Source organism: Protopterus annectens, chromosome 7.part0 (genome assembly GCF_019279795.1).
Source record: "Protopterus annectens isolate FY-2018-M chromosome 7.part0, PAN1.0, whole genome shotgun sequence".
NCBI lineage: Eukaryota > Metazoa > Chordata > Ceratodontiformes > Protopteridae > Protopterus > Protopterus annectens.
Window position 1 is genome coordinate 1,981,141,783 of NC_056739.1, and position 22,550 is coordinate 1,981,164,332.

Below are 22,550 nucleotides of genomic sequence, written 5' to 3' on the forward strand. Positions count from 1 at the left end.
AAATAGTCTTGCTGAGAAGAATATGAAATCAAAATCAGATAATTTATAATTAAGTTGGACAGATATATTACAGGCTTTAGAAAGTGTTGGAAGAAGTCAGATTAAACAACACTGTCATCTCTGTGCGCTGGTGATGGATCAAGTGGATGTAAAAGATCCCAGAGCCGATGCTTAAAAGAGTAAAGCTATTTCCATTGTGGCCAAATTACCCCCAAGATTTAATAGCGCTTATCAAAATGAGCAAAGGAATTTCCATTCTAGTCAGATTATCCCTAATCAGTATGACTATTATGTCAGATCTTGTCTGAAAATAGACCATGCCCAGTGGCCGAACCTGGGCAAGAAAAATATTACATGAGCAAACATGGATGTACAGATGTTTTGCTTTGAAGAAAAATACACAAATTATACTGGAGTCTAGAGTCTGATTTCTTACCTGCTGACACTTCCTGTTGGATAGTATATTGGCATATGATTTGAACATGAAGGGTTTGGAGTTTAAAAGTTGAGAAAGAACTCAGTGTCTACTCATAAATTAGATTAATAATAATAAATAATCAGGATGGAAACATTCTGCATGGTATATATTACACAAGGTGCAATTTCTTTCCAAATTTCTGTGCTCACAGGATTTTCAGAGTGTGACCTGATGAATAACTGACTACTGTAGTAGATATAGTCAATTTCCAGTACCCCCAGTGAGGAGAGAGGTTGATAGTCAAAACATTTCTTTGTGATCCTGGTACCTCACAGTTATGCTTTGCATGCTTAGTCTGGTTCAGCAGATGCACTATTGGGTTTCCGTATCTCTTTTTGTTTTCCTCATTTAAAGTGATTCATGTTGATTCATTAATGGCAGTCTCTACAAGTGTCTTTACTGTTAATCAATATTATTTGGATGGATTTGTGGTTATACATGGAATGCATAAAGGTTCAAAATACAGGATATCAAACCTTAGTACACCAAATAAGCTAAATAACAACACAAAAAACAACATCTTATGCCAAGTACAAGCCCCCCTGCACCCCATGCTCCATATAACTTGTGCTTGTACCAATGCCTAGATCAGTCTGCATAAGAAAAGGGCAAACTTTCAATCCCCATAATTACTGGCAATTGGCATAAAAGCTGATTCAATTTTCCAAATATTTGATCAACAAATGTTCGCTCTTTTGCAACTTTATCCAAAAGAGAGGAACCCCATTAGAACATACTTCCAGTTATAAAGAAAAAAGGATTTTATTCGGGGGGGGGTCCCCATGTACCCCATATGGGGGAAGATCCCACACCCCCATCTTATATGCACAAATTAATGGTCACACAACAGTGAAGAAGAGGGCCACCTCAATGATCACTATGGATTTCAGCAATGTTGATTCATAAGAACAGCACTTGCAGAGGTTACTATCAATGAACTAACTTGCTCACATTTAAACCAGATTAAAACAAGGCATAAATTGGCACCTTATTTGAGTGTTCTTAGTAGACATAATATAAACAAAGTGACTAGTGTGGATAATAAAACAGAATATTATCCTACAGTGGCAATAGTGCTATTATAAAAAAAAAAATCACAAGACAGACCCACCACCACAACCACTACCACCAACATGCGCACCAATAAGAACAACACCCAATGCTGGCGAATCTTCTTTTCTTTTACCAAGCTTCCTGGAATTTTTTTACTAAACTTGGTCGATCTTGATTCCGCCTCCTTCTGAACCATCTTTCCACTTGTCGTACAGACCAGCTACACTTTTTTGCTAGGCCATTTATCTTTGCCTGTTGAAAACAGAACACTGTATTAAAAGATTTGCACTTGATACATATTCTTTAGTTATGACCATCTTTATCATGTATCACCAGAAAAGCCTAAATTTGAGTTACACACCACTTCAGTATGAATCTCATATACTGGTATTGCTTATGTTTTCTCAATTAAAAGGCAACTGCAGTAGTCACATTGCTCAAAATTTGAACAATACTTCATTAACTCCCCGTTCATCAAAAGGTCAAAAGACTGTTTACCACAAGTTACCCCTTCACCCCAAGACTGCCTGAGAAAAAATAATATTTTCTCTGAGACTGTTGGTTTTAATTAGTGCAGCTGGGTGCAGCTGTATTCCTTGCAAAATAAATAAATACATAAATAAAAATAAAAAGGGAAAAAATAATTTGTATTTCTAACTCTAGTGTTAGAAATCCATGTGGACACTGTTTGCACTGCCATTTGCTGAATATGTGTTCAGTGAATGTGTTATACCCATGCTAAAGTTTGGATAGTTTATCTGTCAAGCACTAAACAATTACTTACATTTTTGTTTGACCTTAACCTTTTCTGTCATGTAAGTCCACAGAGAAAATCCATTTAAGGCATGATCAACAATTAATAAATAAGACTCATAAGCAGCATGCATTGTTAATAAAAATGAGAGAGGGGGGGTGCTGGATGTTCAACATATTAATCGCTGCTGCAGTAGCCTAGCAGTATGGGTTATATCCTGCCAAGGATATAATGGCCGATCAGCTTCCAAAGCTTCAGGGCACCTTCCGGTGCTCAAACTACAATTAATAAATAAAACACAGAAGCAGCATGCATTATTAACAAAAATGAGAGGGGGGGTGCTGGATGTTCAACATATTAATCACTGCTGCAGTGGCCTAGCTGTATGGGTTATATCCTGCTAAAGATATAATGGCCGATCAGTTTCCAAATATTCAGGGCACCTTCCATGTGCTCAAACTGTCAAGCAGCTTGAGCTAAGTAGACTAAAAGACAAGTTTGGGCACAAAGCTCTTCAGTTTTATGGCTGCCAAAGAGTACACTCCTCTGAGGATTTCAAGGATTGATGTTCAGCTAGCGCTTTTGTTTTCTGAGCAGATAAGTTCTCTTTGGAAAAACAACATTTCATTTTCTTAATTTTGTTGATGTTATATTTCTTTCATTTTCAGGAAAGTTATTTTAAAGCTAGGCGTGTTGTGTTTTAATGGACTGTTTTGAGACTGTAAGTACTTTTAAATGGAGCATGCATTATTTTTCTCAGTTTAAAAGTGGTGTAAAGTAACTTAAAGCATTTGTTTCTGTGGAGAAATTGTAATTATTTTACTTTTGTGTGGCTAGCATAGTATTTTACACTGTTTTTTACTGTGTTTTTCTGTCAAAAAAGGTAACTTTTGTGGGCTGGTAGTGTTAACTGAAAATTGCAGCTTCTCTTCTCTGGGAAAGTGCTACCATTTTTTGGCTTGATCGTGGAAGAGACTACTAGTCCCATAGTTAGTCCTTCCAGTCACAAACAGAAAACAAATTAAGCAAACAGCCTTTTGCCACCACAGCAGGCTAGCAGTTTTCCGCAGCTGCAGGTGGGTGACTCTGCTATGGCCAATTTTTGTACCTCAGACCACTCATCATTTACCCTGGATCCTTCTGGTGTAGCAGCTACAGTCACAATGGACTGGGGGTTAGTATACCTCCCAACCATACCGAATTACCCGGTAAAATATGACTTTTGGGGTCTAAATAATGGGGTGTCACGATTTCCAAATGGCACCCCTTAAATTCTGAGTTTCCCAGCACTTGTCCTTTAATTTCTGAGTTTTCCGGGACTTGGATTTTAAATTTCCTGGCTTTCTGAACTGACATCATCGCATACGCAATGACATCAGCTCTGTGAAACTGCCTGCGAAATTGAGCTGAAGCTAACGCGTGCATGCATTTCCGGATTAAATGCTTCTTAAATACTTAGCGGGAACACTGCAGCCATTTGAAAAAGGAACAGAACAGCAACCATTTGAAACTGCAAGCAAGGCATGTGGAATCGCTGGGAAACTGCGAGTGAGCCTGGATGACTGCAATGGGAGTAACAGCCATTAGATCTATGCTGCACGGACTAGAACTGCCACCAACTGGATATCTCTATGCTGCCTGCTGTACAGAGAAAGAGCTGCTGCCAACTGGAAAGGTAGGAATTGGTGTGCATGTGTGTGTGTGTGTGTCTGAGAGAGAAAGGGGGAGTAAAATGGAAGTTATAGTATAATAATAATTATAAACTCGATCCATAATCACTGGTAACACTGAATGAATGACTAGTTCAGTGCGTCACAGAGAATTCTAAACACTTTTTAGATTAGAAGAAAAGGGGATTTTGCCATCCACATTTCTTAAAAAAATAAACATGATATGCAATGCAAGGTTGGATAATCCCTCTCCTTGCTTGATGGCATGTATGTGTGTGCAGACGTCTGTTCTTCTGGTCACTAGCTGTTCCGCTGTTAAACTATTAGCTGACTGTGGGAAGGGAAGCAAAGAGATGAAGTTTGGAAGTGTTGTTATGTAATTCGATGTGGCAAACTATGACTGGAATTGGGAATGAAGAGAACAGCTGGTGTGATGCAGAAGTAAAGTGACTCATTATGACTAAACTGTAAAATTATTTTCAATTTATTAGCTTTACTCACAGAACTACTGTTTACTATTTCAACTAAAATACTTGGAGCTGCCAGAGTTTGCAAAAAAGAAAATGTGACAATTTATGAAAAACTGATATTTACATTGCAGTGGTTCTCTGATTTGTACAGTGTAACTCAAATTATTTTATGCTGTAGAAGTTGAACAAATAAATATATTGCACAAGTATCAACAACAATGGGCTTTCTTTTCCAAGTCTGCATCACTGATAACTGTTTAGCTAATTATTACAACCTGTGTAGCTATCCAGTTGACAGGTAAGTTAGCACTGGAAATATAATTAGGACCAAGAAATGGTGCCAATCCCAAAAATCACATTCTGAAGCTGGTATCCTAAATCTGTAACTCACTGACCAAACAGGGAGCTCTTAAGATACAGGGTGCTTCCGAATATTTGATTAAAGCTTTGCATATTATAGAACCTTGCTACAACTTTAAATTTCAAGTAACCTTGCAAGGTGTTCAGTGCCTGATTTATTTCACTCTCTCCAATGTTGGCCTATAGCTTTATATAGATGGTAAAAAGAGAAATCAATTGCAACACTTGCAAGTTTCACAATTACTATTCAAATTTGACCTTTACATTTGACCTTTACATTATTAGACCACTATCCTAGCAAGGGCAATGTAGTCACTTGCATTTTTCTCAAAGATTCTGTAAATGCAAATTATAATTTCCTTCATAGGTTCATAGGTGTTTACTAGGCTAACAACCACAAGGGCCTTTTTAAGTCTAGCCATGCATCCCAAATCTCTGACAAGTTCTGATATCCTTGATAAGTCTAAGCAGGGTTTTGGAGATGAACCATTTACAGGTTACCTGTGTCCATTAGAGACATAGGTGCCAAACCAGGAATGAATTTCTGGTTTTCCGTGCAATTGTTCAAGTTGCACTTGAATTGTGTTAGAGAGGATGTTTCTGTGTGTGTAAGGGGCCTTTGATTTGAATTTTGAAAACAGCCCAAAGGTAATCTTTATCCACCACTGGCCAGATGCATTTTTTTGGATGTGGCATGGGTTTCAATGCTGTTTCCATGAATGCGAGTTTCAAGGACAGAGAATGTTTTAATGCTAAGTCTGTTTTCATTGTGATTTGTTGTGAGACAGTATTGCTTTGTTTAGCAGATGTCTTAGTGTTTGTGCATTATGCTATAAAATGTAAAAATAAAATCAAAATCATTGTAGAAGTAAAGCAATATGCACATTAGTGTTTATGGTAAATGGGGCAAAATAGCCAGGTAATGGGGCATTGGAATGGCTGCAGGTGGACTCCGGTGCCATATTTTGGTTGTCTGTTCAGTTTTGTTTGAAAGTTGGTATCCCACAATTCAATCGGAGTGGGTGGGGTTACATAATTATGTATGCAAATTTTATGTTAATCAGTGTGCAGATTTGTACCTATTTTTCATGGGCCTTGTCCAGATTTTTTTTTATGTTTCCAGGTTGAGAGGTATGGGAGTTAGCCATGTCCTCAGCAGCTGTTGGAGTCCCTGCAGGGAGCAAGGGGAGCCACTCTTGTCAGTCCTGGGAGAGCAAACAGAGAATGTTTACCTCTTATGTCAGAATGCTATGCATATCCCTGGAAAAGCTGTGGTTGTCATTATTAGCAAGGTTGGCCCCATTTTTCCTTTGAAAAAGAAACAAAATTAACATGTATCTACTCATCCTCAAATTTCTTTATACAGGAGTAGTTTAGTAGGTCTGACTTGGGGTTTAATTCAGGGTATTGATTCTTCTTGTAAAGTATTTTCTGGGAAAAGAAAGAGGAAATTCCCCTTTTCCTGAAGAGATTCAAGATTCTTAATCTTAACAGGAAGTTGCCGGGATGGATACAGTTTTTCCTCAGATTTCTGATTCAATCTCAGAGAACAGCTCATTCTCCAATTCTCCCTGTGGGGAATTATGTTTCTTTGGGACTATTCCTAGAATTTGTCAGGGATTTAAATGGGAGAACACTGAGGTTTCTCAGTCCCTTAGAATATGCTATGAGTTGTTACAGAGGGACTTTCCAGAACCTACATCCATTCCTCCTGTTCTGTATGCTTTAGTGGATTTGTCTGTTACTTCCTGCAGTTTTTCTGATAGTAATGCAAATGCTCCTAAAAGGGCATGTAGGATGTATAAATTTCATTAGTCTTTTTAATTTTTATACACTTTTCCCAAACCTTACTCAGCAGTTATAGTTTTAATTGATCCCACTGATGTTAAGCAGGTAGTTAATTCCAATTGTACGCTTTCTGATAAGGATGGGAAAAGTATTGATAGGTATGGGTTAAAAGTGTATATTTCTGCAACGCTGATTTTCAGAAATTTGAATTGCCAGGGTCATGTGTTAATGTTTGTTTTGACTAATTATGAAAGTATAAGTAATGTTTTATCTGCAGTTTCTTCTTGTGAGGAAAAATCTGCTTTAATAAGTTAGTTTCTTCTGTTGCACAGTTCACTACTCATTGTTTACAGTATGTGTATGACTCTGTTGATACATCTTCCAGGGCTATGGACACTGGTTCTGTTTTGAAGAGGCCTGCATTCTCAGAACATTTCAGAGTATGTTAAAAATTAGATTTTAAATTCTTTGGATAGAGATTTAGAGGTTGACCCCTCTGCTGCAGAGGCGATCAAAAAGTGTGGTGAAAGGGGCAAGCTGATCCAGGGAATCTCTAAGATTTTTCAGCCCTCCTTTTCCAAATTTTCCAAGAGATTCTCTATCTCCTCATCCAGTTTTGGCAAAAAAAAAGACAGACTAAACAGTCTCAACAAAATACAGGTAAACAGATATTTAAGATGAAATTTGCATCGGGTTCCAAAAATAACACTGAAATCTCCCAAAAACAAAGGACAGTCCAACAAGTGTGAATAACTGTTCAAGAGATTTTGTGACCACCTATCACCCTGGCCCCTTTTTTCTTCCAATAAGTCTGAATCTCTATTTTTCTCTTTGGCAACAGATTATATTAGACAAATGGTTTCTGAAAATCATTCATCAAGGTTATAGATGACAATGGGGAAGAAATACCTCCTAGACAGGGGTCATTTCTCATTCTCAAGATCAGGCTTTTTCTTCTGGTTCTTTATCACATGCTGTGCCAAGAAGTGATAGAACCAGTTCTGCTTTCCCAGGTGGTGAAGTGTTTTTCTTCAAGGATGTTCCTAAGTGCCAAAGAGGAAATGCTTGGAGACCAGGTCTAGATTTTTCTTTCCCAAGCCTATTTGTGATGTTACCCACATTCAAAGTGATGTCACTTCACAATCTGTTCCCTCTTCTTCCTCTTTCACATTTGCTGGCAACACTAGACTTAAAAGATACTTATCATCACATCTCTATTCATACAGACTTCAGAAGTTTTGTGAGTCTGGGTCACACATTTAGTTCTCCCTTACTGTTTGTACTATCCACTGCACCAAGAGTGTTCACAGTGTCTAGCTCTCGTTTCACCTTATTGCAGGCTACTGGGTATCCGCATTTTCCATATTTAGATGACTTGCTTATCTTTGCAGAGTCTTTTTCAAATGTCAGGAATGTTTCTCTCTTGGGTGAGAGATCTCTTACACAAGCTAGGATTCCAACAGAACATTCAAACGTCTTTCTTGACTCCATCACACAAGACTGTGTTCCTGGGACATCAAATAGACACCTCAGTTCAAAGAGCTTTTCTTCTACCGGAAAAAAATAGACCTTTATCTAGATCTATTTCTAATGTTTTCCACTCAGACTTTGGACACTGTGAGGGAATGCCTCAAGATCTTGGGTCTCATGGAATCTGTGATTCTCATGATACTCCTGCCAAGACTCCACAGGAGAAAAATACAGTATTATCTGAAATTTCTTTGGTCCCAGCATCAACACCCTTTATCTTTTCAAATCCTAATGCTGGGGCTTGTCAGATGAGAAATCTTTTGGTGGTGACAACTGATATCCTTAAATCCAGGTCTCCCCTTCTCCCTCCCTGCTTCAAAATAGTCAGCCAATACAAACACATTGGAATCTGCTTGGGGAGCAGTTTCAGGATGGATAAAAGTGCAGTGTGTGTGGGACACAAGGGCAGATGCAAGCACATAAATATCAAGGAGATGCTTGCCCTGATCAAGGTACTTAACTCTCGAACCATCTTTCCTGGGACCTCTTCAATGGTTACAGACAATACCACAGTCATGTGGTACATCAACAAGCAAGGGAGAACCACGTTGTACCACCTTTGCAGATTAGTCATGTTAGCTTGTTTATAGCTTCACAGCACAATTTCTCTCTACAGCCATCCTACATTTTGTCAGAACAAAACTGTGTGGCAGGCAGGCTGAGCAAGACCAGGACAGACCCCGATGAATGAAAACTAGATTTGGAGTCTTCCAGGATTTGATCCATCTTTGGGGAGTTCCTCAAGAAGACCTCTTTGCCTCTTCTTTGAACAATCAAATTGCAACATTCTGTTCCAGGATTTCCTATAAGAAGACTTGGAAGACAGACATCTTTTCTTTTCCATGGACAGGAATGCTCCTGTATGCTTTTCCACTCTTTCCACTAACAGCCAGGGTATTTCTGAAGATTCAGATGGAGTCTCTCAAGATCATTGTTGTGACTCCTGGCAGGCAACCATGGTTGTCCCTTCTTTTTGAAATGTACAGGTTCAATTACCACAAGCTTCCTCACAGACTGAATCTGCTCACACAAGAATAAAGGTATTTGATACACTCTAACATCAATCAGTTTCAACTAACTACCTGAATGATTGGGTCTTAATTTGTTTTAGCAACCCATTTCCTAAGGATGTGTAGCAGGTACTAATGGAGGCAAGAAAGCCTGCTACTACAAAATCATATATTAGCAAATGGAAAAGGTTTTTAGTTGGTGCCACCAACATAACCAGCACTCATTCAGGGCTAGTGGCTCTTTGGTTCTACAATATTTGTGTGAATTACTATTCTATGAACTTTTTTATTTCACTATCAGGGTTCATTTATGGGCCATTTCAGCATAGTCCGCCCATGGATCATCCTCTTTCAGTGCAGTCTCATACCAAAATGTTCTTGAAAAGGGTTCTAAAAAAGAGGCCTCCAAGAAATCCAGTGGCACCTCCTTGAGATTTTAATGTTGTGTTACAGAAGCTAATACTTGCTCCTTCAGAACCACCTAACCTAGCTGACTTGAAGTTCTTAACATGGAAAATAGTTTTCCTCATTGTTCTGACCCCTACAAGAAGGGTATCTGAGTTGCAAGCTGTTATGGTGAGTCAACCCTATCTCATTTCCATAGGGACAGGGTTTCTGTAAGATGTAATCTTTCTTTTATGCCTAAAATGGTATTTGAGATTACTTTATGTCAACTGTCTATCTCCCCATTTCTTTCCTGAAGCTAAAAATGAGGGAGAAAGGGTACTCCACAGACAACTCAGGTCCTGGCTTTACAGAACTAAGTCTTTCAGATCATCAGATCAATTATTCATTTCTTGCGAAGGTAAGAAGGGAAAACCGGTGTTAAAACAGACTTTATTCCCAAATGGTTGCCTAAGGCTATTCATTTTTGTAATACTTACCATAACAAAACTATTCCAAGCAGAGTCAGGGCTCACTCTACCAGGGCCTTGGCTTCATCTATAGCTTTTTGAAAAGGTTGTATTCTAGAAATATTCTAGAAGTTTCTACTTGGTCCTCTGTACATGCTTTTACAAAGCACCATAAGCTTGATTCTTTCTCTTGGTCCGGATCAGGCTTTGCTAGGACCATCCTTCAGGAGCTCCTGGAATCTTCTCCCTCCACCTCTCAAATATTTAACTAAGGCAATTTACCTGTATAGCTAAGGCTACTGCAGCATGATCAATACCTTAACAGTAGATGTTCAAATTATCATTGCTGCAGTAGCCACTCCCTCCCTCGATCCATTCCCCTTGTTTTTGGTGGGTGTTTTATGGCAGGGTGTGGACATTTAATTTTTGTTGTTTCTAGCATTGTCCTTTCAAGGCTCAGCCTCCCTCTCTCTGCTGGCAGGAAAGCTCTGAAGGGCCTTGCACCCACACATTTCTTTTATTCAGATCAGTAAGATCTGCCTAACAGTTTGGGCACATGGAAGGTACCCTGAAGCTTTGGAAGCTGGCCGGCTATTATATCCTTGTCAGAATCTAACCCATATAGCTAAGGCTACTGCAGCAATCATAATTCAAGCATCTACTGTTATGGTAAGTTTAACTTACACAGTTATGCTTTCTGATACACTGCCAGACTCATATATGCAGTGTAAAACGTTAAGTAATAAGCCATTACAGAGTGCACACTATATGACTAGCAGTCATGTTTTTATACATTATGCTATAATTTGCCAGATATGTTCCTTGCTATGTATTTAAGAAGCCTGTCAAATTATAGCATAATTTACAAATCATGATTTCTAACCAATCTGGGTTAGTGGGATACAAAGAGATTGTCTTTCTGTCCACCTAAAACTTTATTTCAAAGACCTATGCATTGTGTTTTAAAATTTCAAAACATATAACAGTAATATATGCAAATAAGCAATAATGTGGCTAAATAAAATAGAAAACACCAACCTTAATTTCACTGTGTTAGACCTGATAGACAAATTTCTAGAGTAAAAGCTACAGATGGAATAGTTTTATGAAAAAGAAAAAACAGTTCATCTACAAAGAAACACCAATTAGTTTTCAGTAAAAGTAAAATGTGTGTAGAATGCAAGAATTATTCTGTTGGCTCCCCCCTAAAGATGCTAAATGAGATAGCTTCTGTTATGTCTGTCTCTAGCTTCACAAAATAAGACAAGATAGAAACCTGTATTAAAGGGATGAAAAATTTACTGGCAATGTTCTGTTATAGTTATCCCCCTTAACTTGTCCAGCACAACTTAAGAAATGTTGTGAAGAACTTCACTGATGGTGTTGCAAAATAAACTACAGAAGAGATGGCAGTATACCTATCATGCGGTGGGGGCTAGTGCCTCCCTTACCATGGCTGTATTCCTTTCAAAATTTGGACAGGGGCAGGGATTATGGGGAGTAACAGCCCCATTATTAATGGCATAAGCATTTAAATTTTAGAAACCACAATGCAATGTTTTTCTGCAAGTCTTTCTATAGTTAAATCCCTTTAGTGGTATAGTGCAACCAATCCACAATTAATGAGTTTGGGTAGCAATTAAAACAGCATTATGAGCATTGAGAAATGCCACTGCAAGTGCAATGTTAAAAACACAAAGTTGAAGATTAAGGAAACTTCAAAGTGGATCATTCAGAAACATTTTGAACAGCCTTTTAAAAGTAATGAAGACACAGCAGACAGGGAGACCATCCCATACAACATTCTAGAAGAAGGAAACAATATAACTGAAGGATGCAGCATTAGAGTATTTTTTAGAAGTTTATGATCTCAGGAACACACTACACAGAGCTTTCCATATGGTCATCATGGGGCATTTGCTCTTGCTTTGACATGCACAAGTGCAGCAAAACCAAATGCTAAACATAGGTCTATCTTTCAGATTTCATGGGAAATCCAGACACTTCTGAGATATAAAGAGCCAAGATAAGACCTTTCTAATCAGTTTAGAGGACATTGGATAGAGAATTTTTATTTTTTATACCAACTTTACCATCATACAATGTTAATTGGCACTATAGTGAAACATTAGGACTATTTTAATATTGACTGGATTGATTTTTCTAGTTGAACTAGTGAACAAAAGATCAAATAATATACTGGATGCAATTATAACTAACAGTGAGAAATTTGTTAAGGATATTATGTTTGGGCTACCCTTATGATTACCTGATCACTATTCTTTAACTTTCCATATAAAATTCAATAATATGACTCATGATCAGTCTACTTAATTGATTATAGTGAAATCAATATGACATCATAGATTCTATTAATTGGTTGAACTTTAATACAGAACTTGACTTGGGCTATTCAAAATCTGACAAGTTATTTGATTCATTAGAGAAAACTTCAACTACAAATAGATTCACAAATAAAACATTTAAGTTACCTTTTTGGAGATCAACTAATTTGAGTATGTTATATAAAAAGAAAAAAAATGAACACTTAATCTACTTAGGAAATGTCATACCCAAAAGAATTCGTTAAGCTCCATATAATTTCAATTTATTTTAGTGGATGAAAAAGTATTTGAATCGAAGCTAGCTATACATAAAGTAAATAAAAAATTTAGTATAAATATATTAATCATTTAAGATAATCTAACTAATTGAATAAAACGATAATTTTTAATGATATACTAATAAAGATTCTTGCAAAAGTACTAAAGGTATTTAACAGATATTTTTTCAATTTTACTGCAAACATCGATACTATGTCAATTGATAATTCATAATTATCTACTTAGATCTGTCTTGTTATTACTGGTTACCTGGTAGATGAATCTCTTGGCAAAATTGCCAAGGAAACATCTGTGAATCTAGATAATATAATGGGGGGTCTTAATTTCATCTATTAAGTCTACTTTATCTCCGATTTTGAGACCTATGTTTGGTGCACTGTTAAACATACATAGGTGTTGCCCCAGAGTATTTGAAAACATCTATTATTGCCCCAATATTTAAAAAGGGAAGTAGGTTAATACCACAAAATTGTAGATGAGTAACTTTGACCATACTACTGGGAAAATGTTTTTTAAACTGTCTGATGCATTTGCTTTCAGTTCCAGATTATAACAAAAATTAGATATTAATATGACTTTTCAGAAGGGAGATAAAATTCCATCAATAGACTGGCCCTTGATTTAGGTTTGTCTGCTGGAGTAATCTACTTTGACCTTGCAAGAACATTTGACACCATGCCATAATCATCAATAATTAATACTCTAAATTTTGTTCATATGTAATCACTATCTGGTTAGCTGGAAATGTAACTGGTTTGTAGGTCGATCACAGCATTTAGTCCTTCAATGCACTTTTTCTAATTATGAATTGATCGAACAAGGTGTCCCACAGAGCTCTGTCCTGGGTACTTTTCTTTTCAAGTTTTACAACTAGTAAATGTATTTTGTTAAAATAAATTTACTGATGACAGTAAGATTGATTTTATGGCAGTTTCGAATTAAGATTGTTTTACCATCAATATACGCTTGAATTATATTTCTGACTGGGCAAATAATATTGGTTTATTTTTTAGTACTAATACATGTAAAATTATCTTCTCTGTTAGGAAAGTGATAATATTTCAGTTAACATTAAATGGTTCCTCTTTGATAAGGATAACAATTTCAAACAAATTATCACTTATTATGTCAGTATTATAAGGGCTATAGCACTGAGACAGATGGGCCTGATGTTGAATGCATTTCTATATCAGACATGGGTAAGCTCTTGAAAACATATGTCAGACCATTATTGGAATACAATAATACCATATGGAGGCTACACATCAATCAAAAGCATTGAGTACTGAACAACTGAAAGAAAAGGAGTGAAATAAATTTTGCCAAACCTCAGAGGCAGTTTTTTTTTTGCAGAGGGCAATATCCCCCATACCCCTATACAGGGGAATACTCCCACCCCCAAATTAATAAACAATTTTAAGAAGCCATTTCATTAGACAATCCATTTCTAGAATTTCACATTCTCTTTCTCTTAAAATAAAGAATCTTAATACTCTGACAATACTTAATCATCAACTTGATCTTTGTATAGGTGACAAAGTATACAATCATAGTTTATTGATATGGTCTATCTGACCTAATACACTGGTATTGATAACTTATGAACTTATGAACACTAGATTTTTCTGCTGGACAATTAACTTGAGCAAGGATGTTTTTATACATAGAGGCTCTTTGCAGGTCCAATCTGTCAGAGCCAAACAAAAACAAACTATCTTATATGTTCAACCTCTGGGAATGGTGACTGGCAGCAATAAAAATTCTACTTTCAAAATGTTATTTCCATGAACTAGAAATAAAAAAAACAACTTTTCAAGTGCCCGTACTTAAATAGAAAATTGCATGTGTTAACTCGATACAGTGTACACTTGGCTGCACTACTGGTTGATGAAGGGCAATTCCCAGACCTACAGCTCACTAAGACTAGATTCCCAAACAATGCTTTTCAATGAAGATGCTGCCATTATAGGGGAAGCATGTAGGCACTGAATACCATTTCCCGGTGTTTTCCCTTTTCCCTATTACAGTACAACCATGGAGCTGATTATTCTTTCATTTTCAATAATTATGTCCAACGGGTCAGGGATCAACCCTCACTGCTCTCAGGGGTATTGACATAAAAGCCCTCATATTGTTGTCCACTACTCAGCTTGCACTTAAAAAGTATTGGTTTTAATTTTGTTAATGCCAATCACATGTAGCAACTAAAAGTAGGACAGCCAGTAATGTTGGAATGGAAGAAATTCAGCCCTCAAAATTTAATCAATACATTTCACTTCTCTTACTCACAACACCAGCGCATAACTGAAAACTAGATGCAAGTTCTGCAAAACATGACAAAGGTTACATTCTTAAAACAAGCAGAAGATGATGCCACAACCAAACACCTGAATTGCAAAGCATGCAGTTGCTTGATAGCTTTTTCCTGTCAGCTGATAATTAATGGTGATACAAGTGGCTATCCACAAATACAACACTAGTACCATAACTGCTGTACTCTCTCAAAGTCAGAGAAGTATGGATCATGATATACTTTCTTTAAACTAGCCTGCATGTCCTACATAATCAACAGCTCCTTTCTGCTGTCCTCATATAAAATACTTTGTCTGCTCCATGCATTCCTCAATTCCATTGCTGTTTTTTTAATTCCCGTTCCAATCACCTACTGCCCTTTCAGCAAAAGAATGCTACTTTTCTTCTCCCTTAATTCCATACTTTCTACATCTTAGTTTTTTGAAAGATATCAGCCTCTCGGACTGTGTTAATTTACTTAAGACACTGCAGAGTTTCTATTGCAATGAGTATATTTCTAACTGCTAAATCAGATTAGTTTCTAGATGCTGCATGTACAAATGTATTTAACTTCAATGCTGTTGAGCAGACTTACCCTGGATTAGCCCACTCAGGGAAAGAAGGTACATTAATTGACTGTTTTAGGTTAGTCTCAGACAACTTATGTTAAGAACATTGGTCTGCTGTACTTTGTGAAGCAGTCTTTGTAAATGAACAAAAAAAAAATATCGGGAATGCTGTAGCTCCAAGAGTCAGCTACTTTCACACTGTGGGTTCTGTCAGCCAGTTTGCAAACCATCTAGTGATATAGGGGTTGATGCCTAGCTTAGTGAGTTTTTCTATGATTCCAGAGTGGGGAAAGGTATCAACGGCCTTGGCCAGATCAATGTAATCTGTATGAACCACCTTGCTTAATCCACAGCTCTGGTGACTGAGTCAAAGAAATTGACCAAGTTGAGCAGGCATGATTTTCCCTTCACAAAACCAAACTGTGTGGGATCCAGAGTTTGGAGATTCCCTATATCCTTGTTTATTAGGTCCATGATGATGCATTCCAGCGCTTGGCAGGCTAATGGGGTGATATTGTTCCCAGGGTCAGTAGTCACTCGTCCTTTGTAGAGAGGGATGACTGTAGCAGTGCATCATTCTGTAGGGACAAAGCCCAAGGTGAGGCTGTGATTGAACAGGACACACAGCTGAGGTGCCAGTCCACTCTGTAGTTCATGTAGAATGCAGCCAGGGATATTGTCAGATCCCATAGAAGCTGTATTCTTGGCCTTAGACAGCACTGTTTTAACCTGTGCAGCAGTAATAACTTTGTTACTATCTGCTGCAATTCTGTTTTCATAGCTAGCTTTAGAGGATTTGATAAGGGATCTCAACTTTTTGTTGAGGTTGATAAGGAAGTTTTTCCAGTCTTGGGACTTCAACTTATTCTGCATCAATTTCCTCCATCTGTTGTAGAGTTTGTTTATGGCAGGGGAATACCAGATTGGCTTCTTTTTTTTTCAGAGGAGGCCGCCTTGGTTCTATTGGGTATGGCGAGATCCATAGACTTGTGTACATGTTCGTACAGTGCATTTGTGTATTATTCGGTTGATTGCAACTATTCTTCATTTGCATGGGTGCCGTGAAGTTAGCCACCTCTGTTTTCAGGAGCCCAAAGTTAGCTTTGGAGACATTTTTCATGGTGGTTACCTTTGCAGGGGGTGGGAGGGATGTGGATTTCCAAGATGATTAGTTTGTGGTCGGATCTAACCAGGGATGAGTTGACTAGTTGACTACAGGTGTACAGCAACAGTCGCCCATGTTAGTAATTACCAGGTCAAGGATGTTGCTCCCTCTAATGGAGGTAAGAACGAGCTGGTCCAGAGCATTGGAATTAATGAATTTCAAGAAATGCTGGTCAAGTGTATTGGTACATTAGTAGTTTTCCCAGTTAAAGGGGGGGCAGTTGAAGTTGCCCAGTATGAGAGTGTTAGGTTGGACCCTAATATTCTCCAGGGTGCTTAGGAATGTGGAGAGTGAGTCTTGGGACATGGTTAGGGACCTATAACAGGTAACGACCTGAATCGCTGTCTTACCCAATGTTAGCTGCACCCGAAGTATCTCTGATGCATTTTGTTGGGCTACCCATCTGGAGATGTGTGCATCCTTTATGAATACGGAAACACCACGGCCTTTGGAGCTTAATTCCAAGTTCTGGGGCCGAAAGGTGCAGAATGAGTTATAGCCTGATAGTTCAGGGATGCTTTCTGCTGTCTTGAACCAAATGTCGATGTTCTCCATTCTAAGGAGTGCTTTGAGTGAGTGCATTTTGAGATTTAGACCTCTAGCATTGAGCAGCATGACCTTCAGATTGCATTTGTTTGTAGCTGTTACAGTGGCAATTTGGTCTTTGGAACACCACCTAAAAAGGCACTATATAGGTGGCAAGAGCCTTGGCCAGTATCCGGAAGCCCAGGTGTGACAGATGCAGGTCATCTCTAGCAAAGCATCAAGGTCTGTCAATCATGTCATCCCAGGCAGATAGATATCGGATCCCCTTAGAATGACACCAGAAACATAGCCAATTGTTGTGCTCAGGGCTAGGGTCATACCTGCCTGGGCTACATAATCCGAGAGCCCCTCCATGTCTCTTTTCATGTAGTCCAGGGAGGTATGTCTCAGGTCATTCACACCCACATGTACAATGATAGAGTCATATTTGTACATGTGGTTGAGGGACCTGAGTGCATGCGTTGTGTGGTGGATCCTGGCACCTGACAGGCAGCTGACTGCTACTTTCTCCTTATTCAACCTAGTGAGTGGGACATCAGTGTGCCTCACTATTGAGTCACCTATGACTAGTGTGCAGGGCATGCTGTTTTTCCTTGGGGGCTTTGATTGAGTGGCACACTGTTTAGGAGAGTTATGTGTCTCATGATTAATGTTGTGTTGTGGTGGTCGAGTGGGTTTCTGCCTTGAAGGTCTCCACTGTTTGGGTAGATTTTTATTGAGAGCCTCAGCAAAGGTGGGTGTGTGGTTTGTGTTTTTATGAGAAAGCAGTGCTGGTGTGTGTTCTGGAGGGCTACTTGTTCCATGGGATGTGGTGCAAGTGCTGCCTTCTCATCAGCTACTCTGGTCTTGGCTGGAGAGTGTGTGGCTTCCAATTTGGATATATATTTGGATATATAAGTGCATCTCTTGCAAGTCTGAGTGTTGGGAGGTAAGAGGAGAGGGTTGTCAGTGTACATGATGCAGTTGCTACATTTCCTCAGGATGTCCAAGCTCATCAGGTTAATAGGAGAAAGCACAGTGAACTGACCTGTAGCCATGCCTGGAGGGGTGGACATTAGTAATAAGTACTGGAGCTGTTTCCTTGTAGAATGTTTAGTGCTTGTATCACTTTTGTGTGCTACAATAATTGCTACAAGAAGTCTGGTATGGTAAAGTGCTAGACTAAGCTAGTAAAAGTGCAGAAGAGGAGAGAACTAGCAGATCTAATGAAAATTTGAAGAGCAGACATTGGCACCTCTCAGAAGCTTACAGACAGTCCTGGATACAGCAAATCTGTATCTGGACTAGACTAGTTACAGGAAAGGTGGGAAACAAGTGCAAACATGGGCTTTTAAACTAGAAAGTTGAAAGAGATGGAAAAAACTACCCAAATGATCAATAAGCTTCAAATTCTAGGCCAGAAACCAGTCCTCTTGTGGTAGATAGGCTACCTAGTGCTTACCACTCCACTAATAAGCTAGAAAGTTAATATCCTTACAGTCAGTTATTCATCTACTATGTCACCTACAGATAGGCAGCATATGCAATCAAGCAGGGTCACACATTGCCTTGTATGCAAAGCACAGATCACCGCTGAGTGGTCTATATGCTACAGGTGACAATGACACTCATTGCAGATGATCCTCATTGAACACATATTGAAGACGTGAAGTGACCTTATGAGGGACCATACTGTTGCATGCAATTGCCAGCACTGCTTGGAAAAGTAAATCACCAAATGGACAGTGCGCCAGATATTGGCATGATGAGGGTAGAGTACTTGGAAGTTATGAGTATGTCACTTACAGATGACTGTTTCCTCAGCTATGCCATATGACTCCTGCCTTACCACTGTAGAGACATGATGATCTGAGGCACATTAGATGTAAACCTGTGTAGCCAGGTCTACGTGCCCAGTTCATTCACTCCTGAGTATGTACATCACATGTTGCAACTGATGTGCTATGTACCAGATACATAGGACTAACTGATGGAAATGATAATATATATATATATATATATATATATATATATATATATTTGCATAGAATTTATGGCCATTAGTATGTCAACAGGAATGTGTTCGCAATACCCTCTTGCAGGATAGTGACATACCACAGAGACTCCATGAGTGCTCACAATTTGCAGGCATCAGCCATTGTTAGCCACACTCAGTCAGTAGTTGCATGTATTGTGGTTGAATGGATTCCAAGCAGCAGAGGACCCAAGAATGCACCCTGTTGAGCACCGTTGCTTACAGATCAGCTATTGAAAATGGATGTCCCTATGTTGCCTATATGTGCTAGCAATGGGCCACTTAGTGACCCCTACAATGACAGTATCATGGATGCCTAAGTGGGTGCTTTGTAAAAGTTGCCTGAGTGGGAGATATAGTCAGATGGATTGACTCAGTCTAGGGGGTTGTATGCCCTGATGTACCATCACCCAGGTCCATGGTGACTGCCTTGGAAATGTCAACCACATGCAACAGTCATCCTCTTCCTGTCACACATCCAAACTGTGTACAGTAAACTGTGTGTAGAACATATATATGTATTCTGATCAGCTCCATGATGATCACCCCTATGGGCATACAGAGATGGATACTCAGACAAAGAGGTGTATAGTTATGTTGGTCAGTGGCTACACCACCTCTGTGCAAGGGTATAACAGCTGCTGTTATCCACTCAGCTGGTGTGCAGCCAGTAGTGTTGGTATGATTGCAAGGGTTTCCTAATGGTGTTAGTCATCATTGTCAGATCACATCTGGGATGCAACCTAGAATGCTAGCATGTGCAATAGATGCTGTGTATCTTCCAACAAGAGGCCGGTTTCAAACTGTTCTGTAAATACGGAAGTTATGGGACAGGTTGTATGAATATCATCTATCAGATGTGGGGAGACAAGAGAGTGTAGCTGATGCAGCCAGCATGGGTGTACAGGTTAGGTATGAGTACAGACCCATCATATGTAGCATCATGATGTATGAGGTCGCTGACAATCTGGGCCTGTCCTTTGAGGTCACACATGTAACTACACTGTGTGTTGTGGTTCTGCTTTATGTGGGTTGCTACTTTTGTCATTTGCCATGTCTATACAACATTACAACAGCACTATGTGCTTCTTTTAGCTGAGGAGGTAGTGCCTCCATGTTGGGGGGGGCACCCTCATTCCAACTGTCACACAGCACTATCCACCTGTTATTGTACAACCTGCTAATAGTAGTTGTCTACCAGTCAGGTTTGCTGAGCCCTGATGAGCCTGTGTCCCTCCTGTCATGTACAGCTGAGTTCATGCAGTTGCAATGCTGCTGACATAATGCATGGGTGTAGAGCTCTGCATATTTGCCTGTCCCATCTGAAGGGGGATGTGCAGTCACGTTATGTCAACCATCCCACAAGAGGTAATAAGTGGCTGTCTTGACATATATGTCTGTATTGTCTGCAAGGGGGTGTATGTGCCTGTAGTTTTAAGAGGACAGATCTGTGGCCAGATTCCACCATGGAGGACCTCACATTGGGGGGGGGGGCTGTACTGGTCATGCATATTGGTGAACACATGATGCACAATGTTGGTGTAGTAGCAATAGTCAGGTATTCCCATGTGTGACATGGCAGATACTTCTGTATGATCAGACACCCACCACTCAAGTCTACTGTGGTGAGTACCCTACGGGCAACCCCACCCCAGTAATATGTCATAAGAACAGTGCCACACAAATAGCAGTGTGCTATTGCAGCCACTATAAAGGGACAGTCCAACGAGACCAGTGTGCCACAATGACAAAAGATAATGCACCTTGATGTATATTAAGTCCTGTGTAGGTATAAGACAGCAGGAGGTCAGTGACATGTCATTATTACAGGTCTAAGACAGGCTTAATGCTGTAATCCCTATTCCCCATAAGCCTATTCACCCATCTGCATCCTGTTGCACACTAAATCAGTTGCATACCCGATGGAGTGCAGTACTCCTCTGTTTATATGTGGTGATACTAAAGTCTTCACAAAGGTGTGTTCTGTGTGAGGAATGTCTCATACATGATGGTTCCCCATAGCCAGCTGCTTGCTTTTTAAACATGCTTCTCTAAACCAGTCTGTGAGTCTGAAATGCTAATTGCGCCCAACACAACTGATTTAAACTATCATTAGCCAATGACATGCAACCACTGTGCAATATATAGGGCCTTCACATAGATTAGGGCCACTTTCTGATATGTTGTGCTGGACATTAGGTGAGGAAACTACATCATCACAGAGGGTAAGTCTGTAGCAGAAACCTTTACATAGAGCTCTGTGTACCACAGTCTGCAGCAGCTGCTGCAGGTAATAGGATTAGGCAGAGAGTGTGAACACTTTCGAGGACAACAAACTGTAGTAGTAACTGTGGGAGCTATGTCAGCCTTAATGTAGAGGCAGAGCCCAGAGTGAGGCTACCCTTTCCACTCCAATTAAGACATGTGTTTAAGGTAAGTATGTTAGGCAATGGTATCACTAACAGAGTACTAGACAACATGTATGGTGTGTCCTTCGGTAACATGGGGTATAAATATAGGAATATGCCCACCATTTGGGCATCTGCCAAGGCATGTGTTACAGTCTGGTAGTAATTTGCAGCATGTATGAGGGCATGCCTTGTTACAAGCAGGGACTTCCAATGTGTATGCTAGCTGTGCAGCTGTGATAATCTGCACAGTGACTTTGGAAGGATTGCCTTGTGCACTCTGATATTAGTGGCCCTCATGTGCAGTACATTCTCTGTGACTGCACATTAATGCATGATGTGACACTTTATGCACATATAGTTTTGCTCTAGGGATATGTGAAGTGTGTTCCTACCTGCAGGCCTGTGAGTTCCATCATTGAAAAGCAGACATTTCATTTGAAATGCATCATGTGGCTAAAGAGTGCATGAGTCAGTCATTAATTTCTGCCTTCACAGTATTGTACATTCACTTCTACACACCACTGGATTTGAACCCAAGACTGTGTGTGGCAAAATGCACAGCTTGCAGGGTGGTTAACAGACTGAGCTACTGAGTCACTGTTGCAGAAGGTGTATTTGCAAGATATATGTATACATATACAGGCTGTGACATACATTTTCTACATCCATCAGTATGTGCTTGGTTTTATATGGATGTATGTGTGCACCAGGGTCCCAGTTGAACATGTATTTTGCCATTAATCCCTTAGCAGGTGTCTTTCTACATGTTGCTGCTGAAGGGCAGATTTACCTGCTATCACAGGTCTCACTTACATCCATTATTATGTCTTTGGCTTTCTGGTGGTATACTTTTGCACTGGAGACCAAAGTACACTCCCATTTTTTCCATTGCCTTTTAATCAAGTTTGTGAGATGCGGTGTAGCGAGCAGCTCTGCTGTAACACACTTGACTGTAACTGGCA

At 39.3% G+C, this 22,550-nt stretch overlaps 1 protein-coding gene across 1 annotated transcript in view; it reads right to left on the reverse strand.

Moving 5' to 3' along the window:
* CERS3 (ceramide synthase 3) overlaps positions 1–22,550 on the reverse strand; it is a 734,999-nt gene that overhangs the window by 353,352 nt on the left and 359,097 nt on the right. Inside the window, exon 5 of the mRNA XM_044078405.1 lies at positions 1,665–1,783. Coding sequence (XP_043934340.1) covers positions 1,665–1,783 — 119 coding nt within the window. The remainder of the gene's footprint in view (positions 1–1,664; positions 1,784–22,550) is intronic.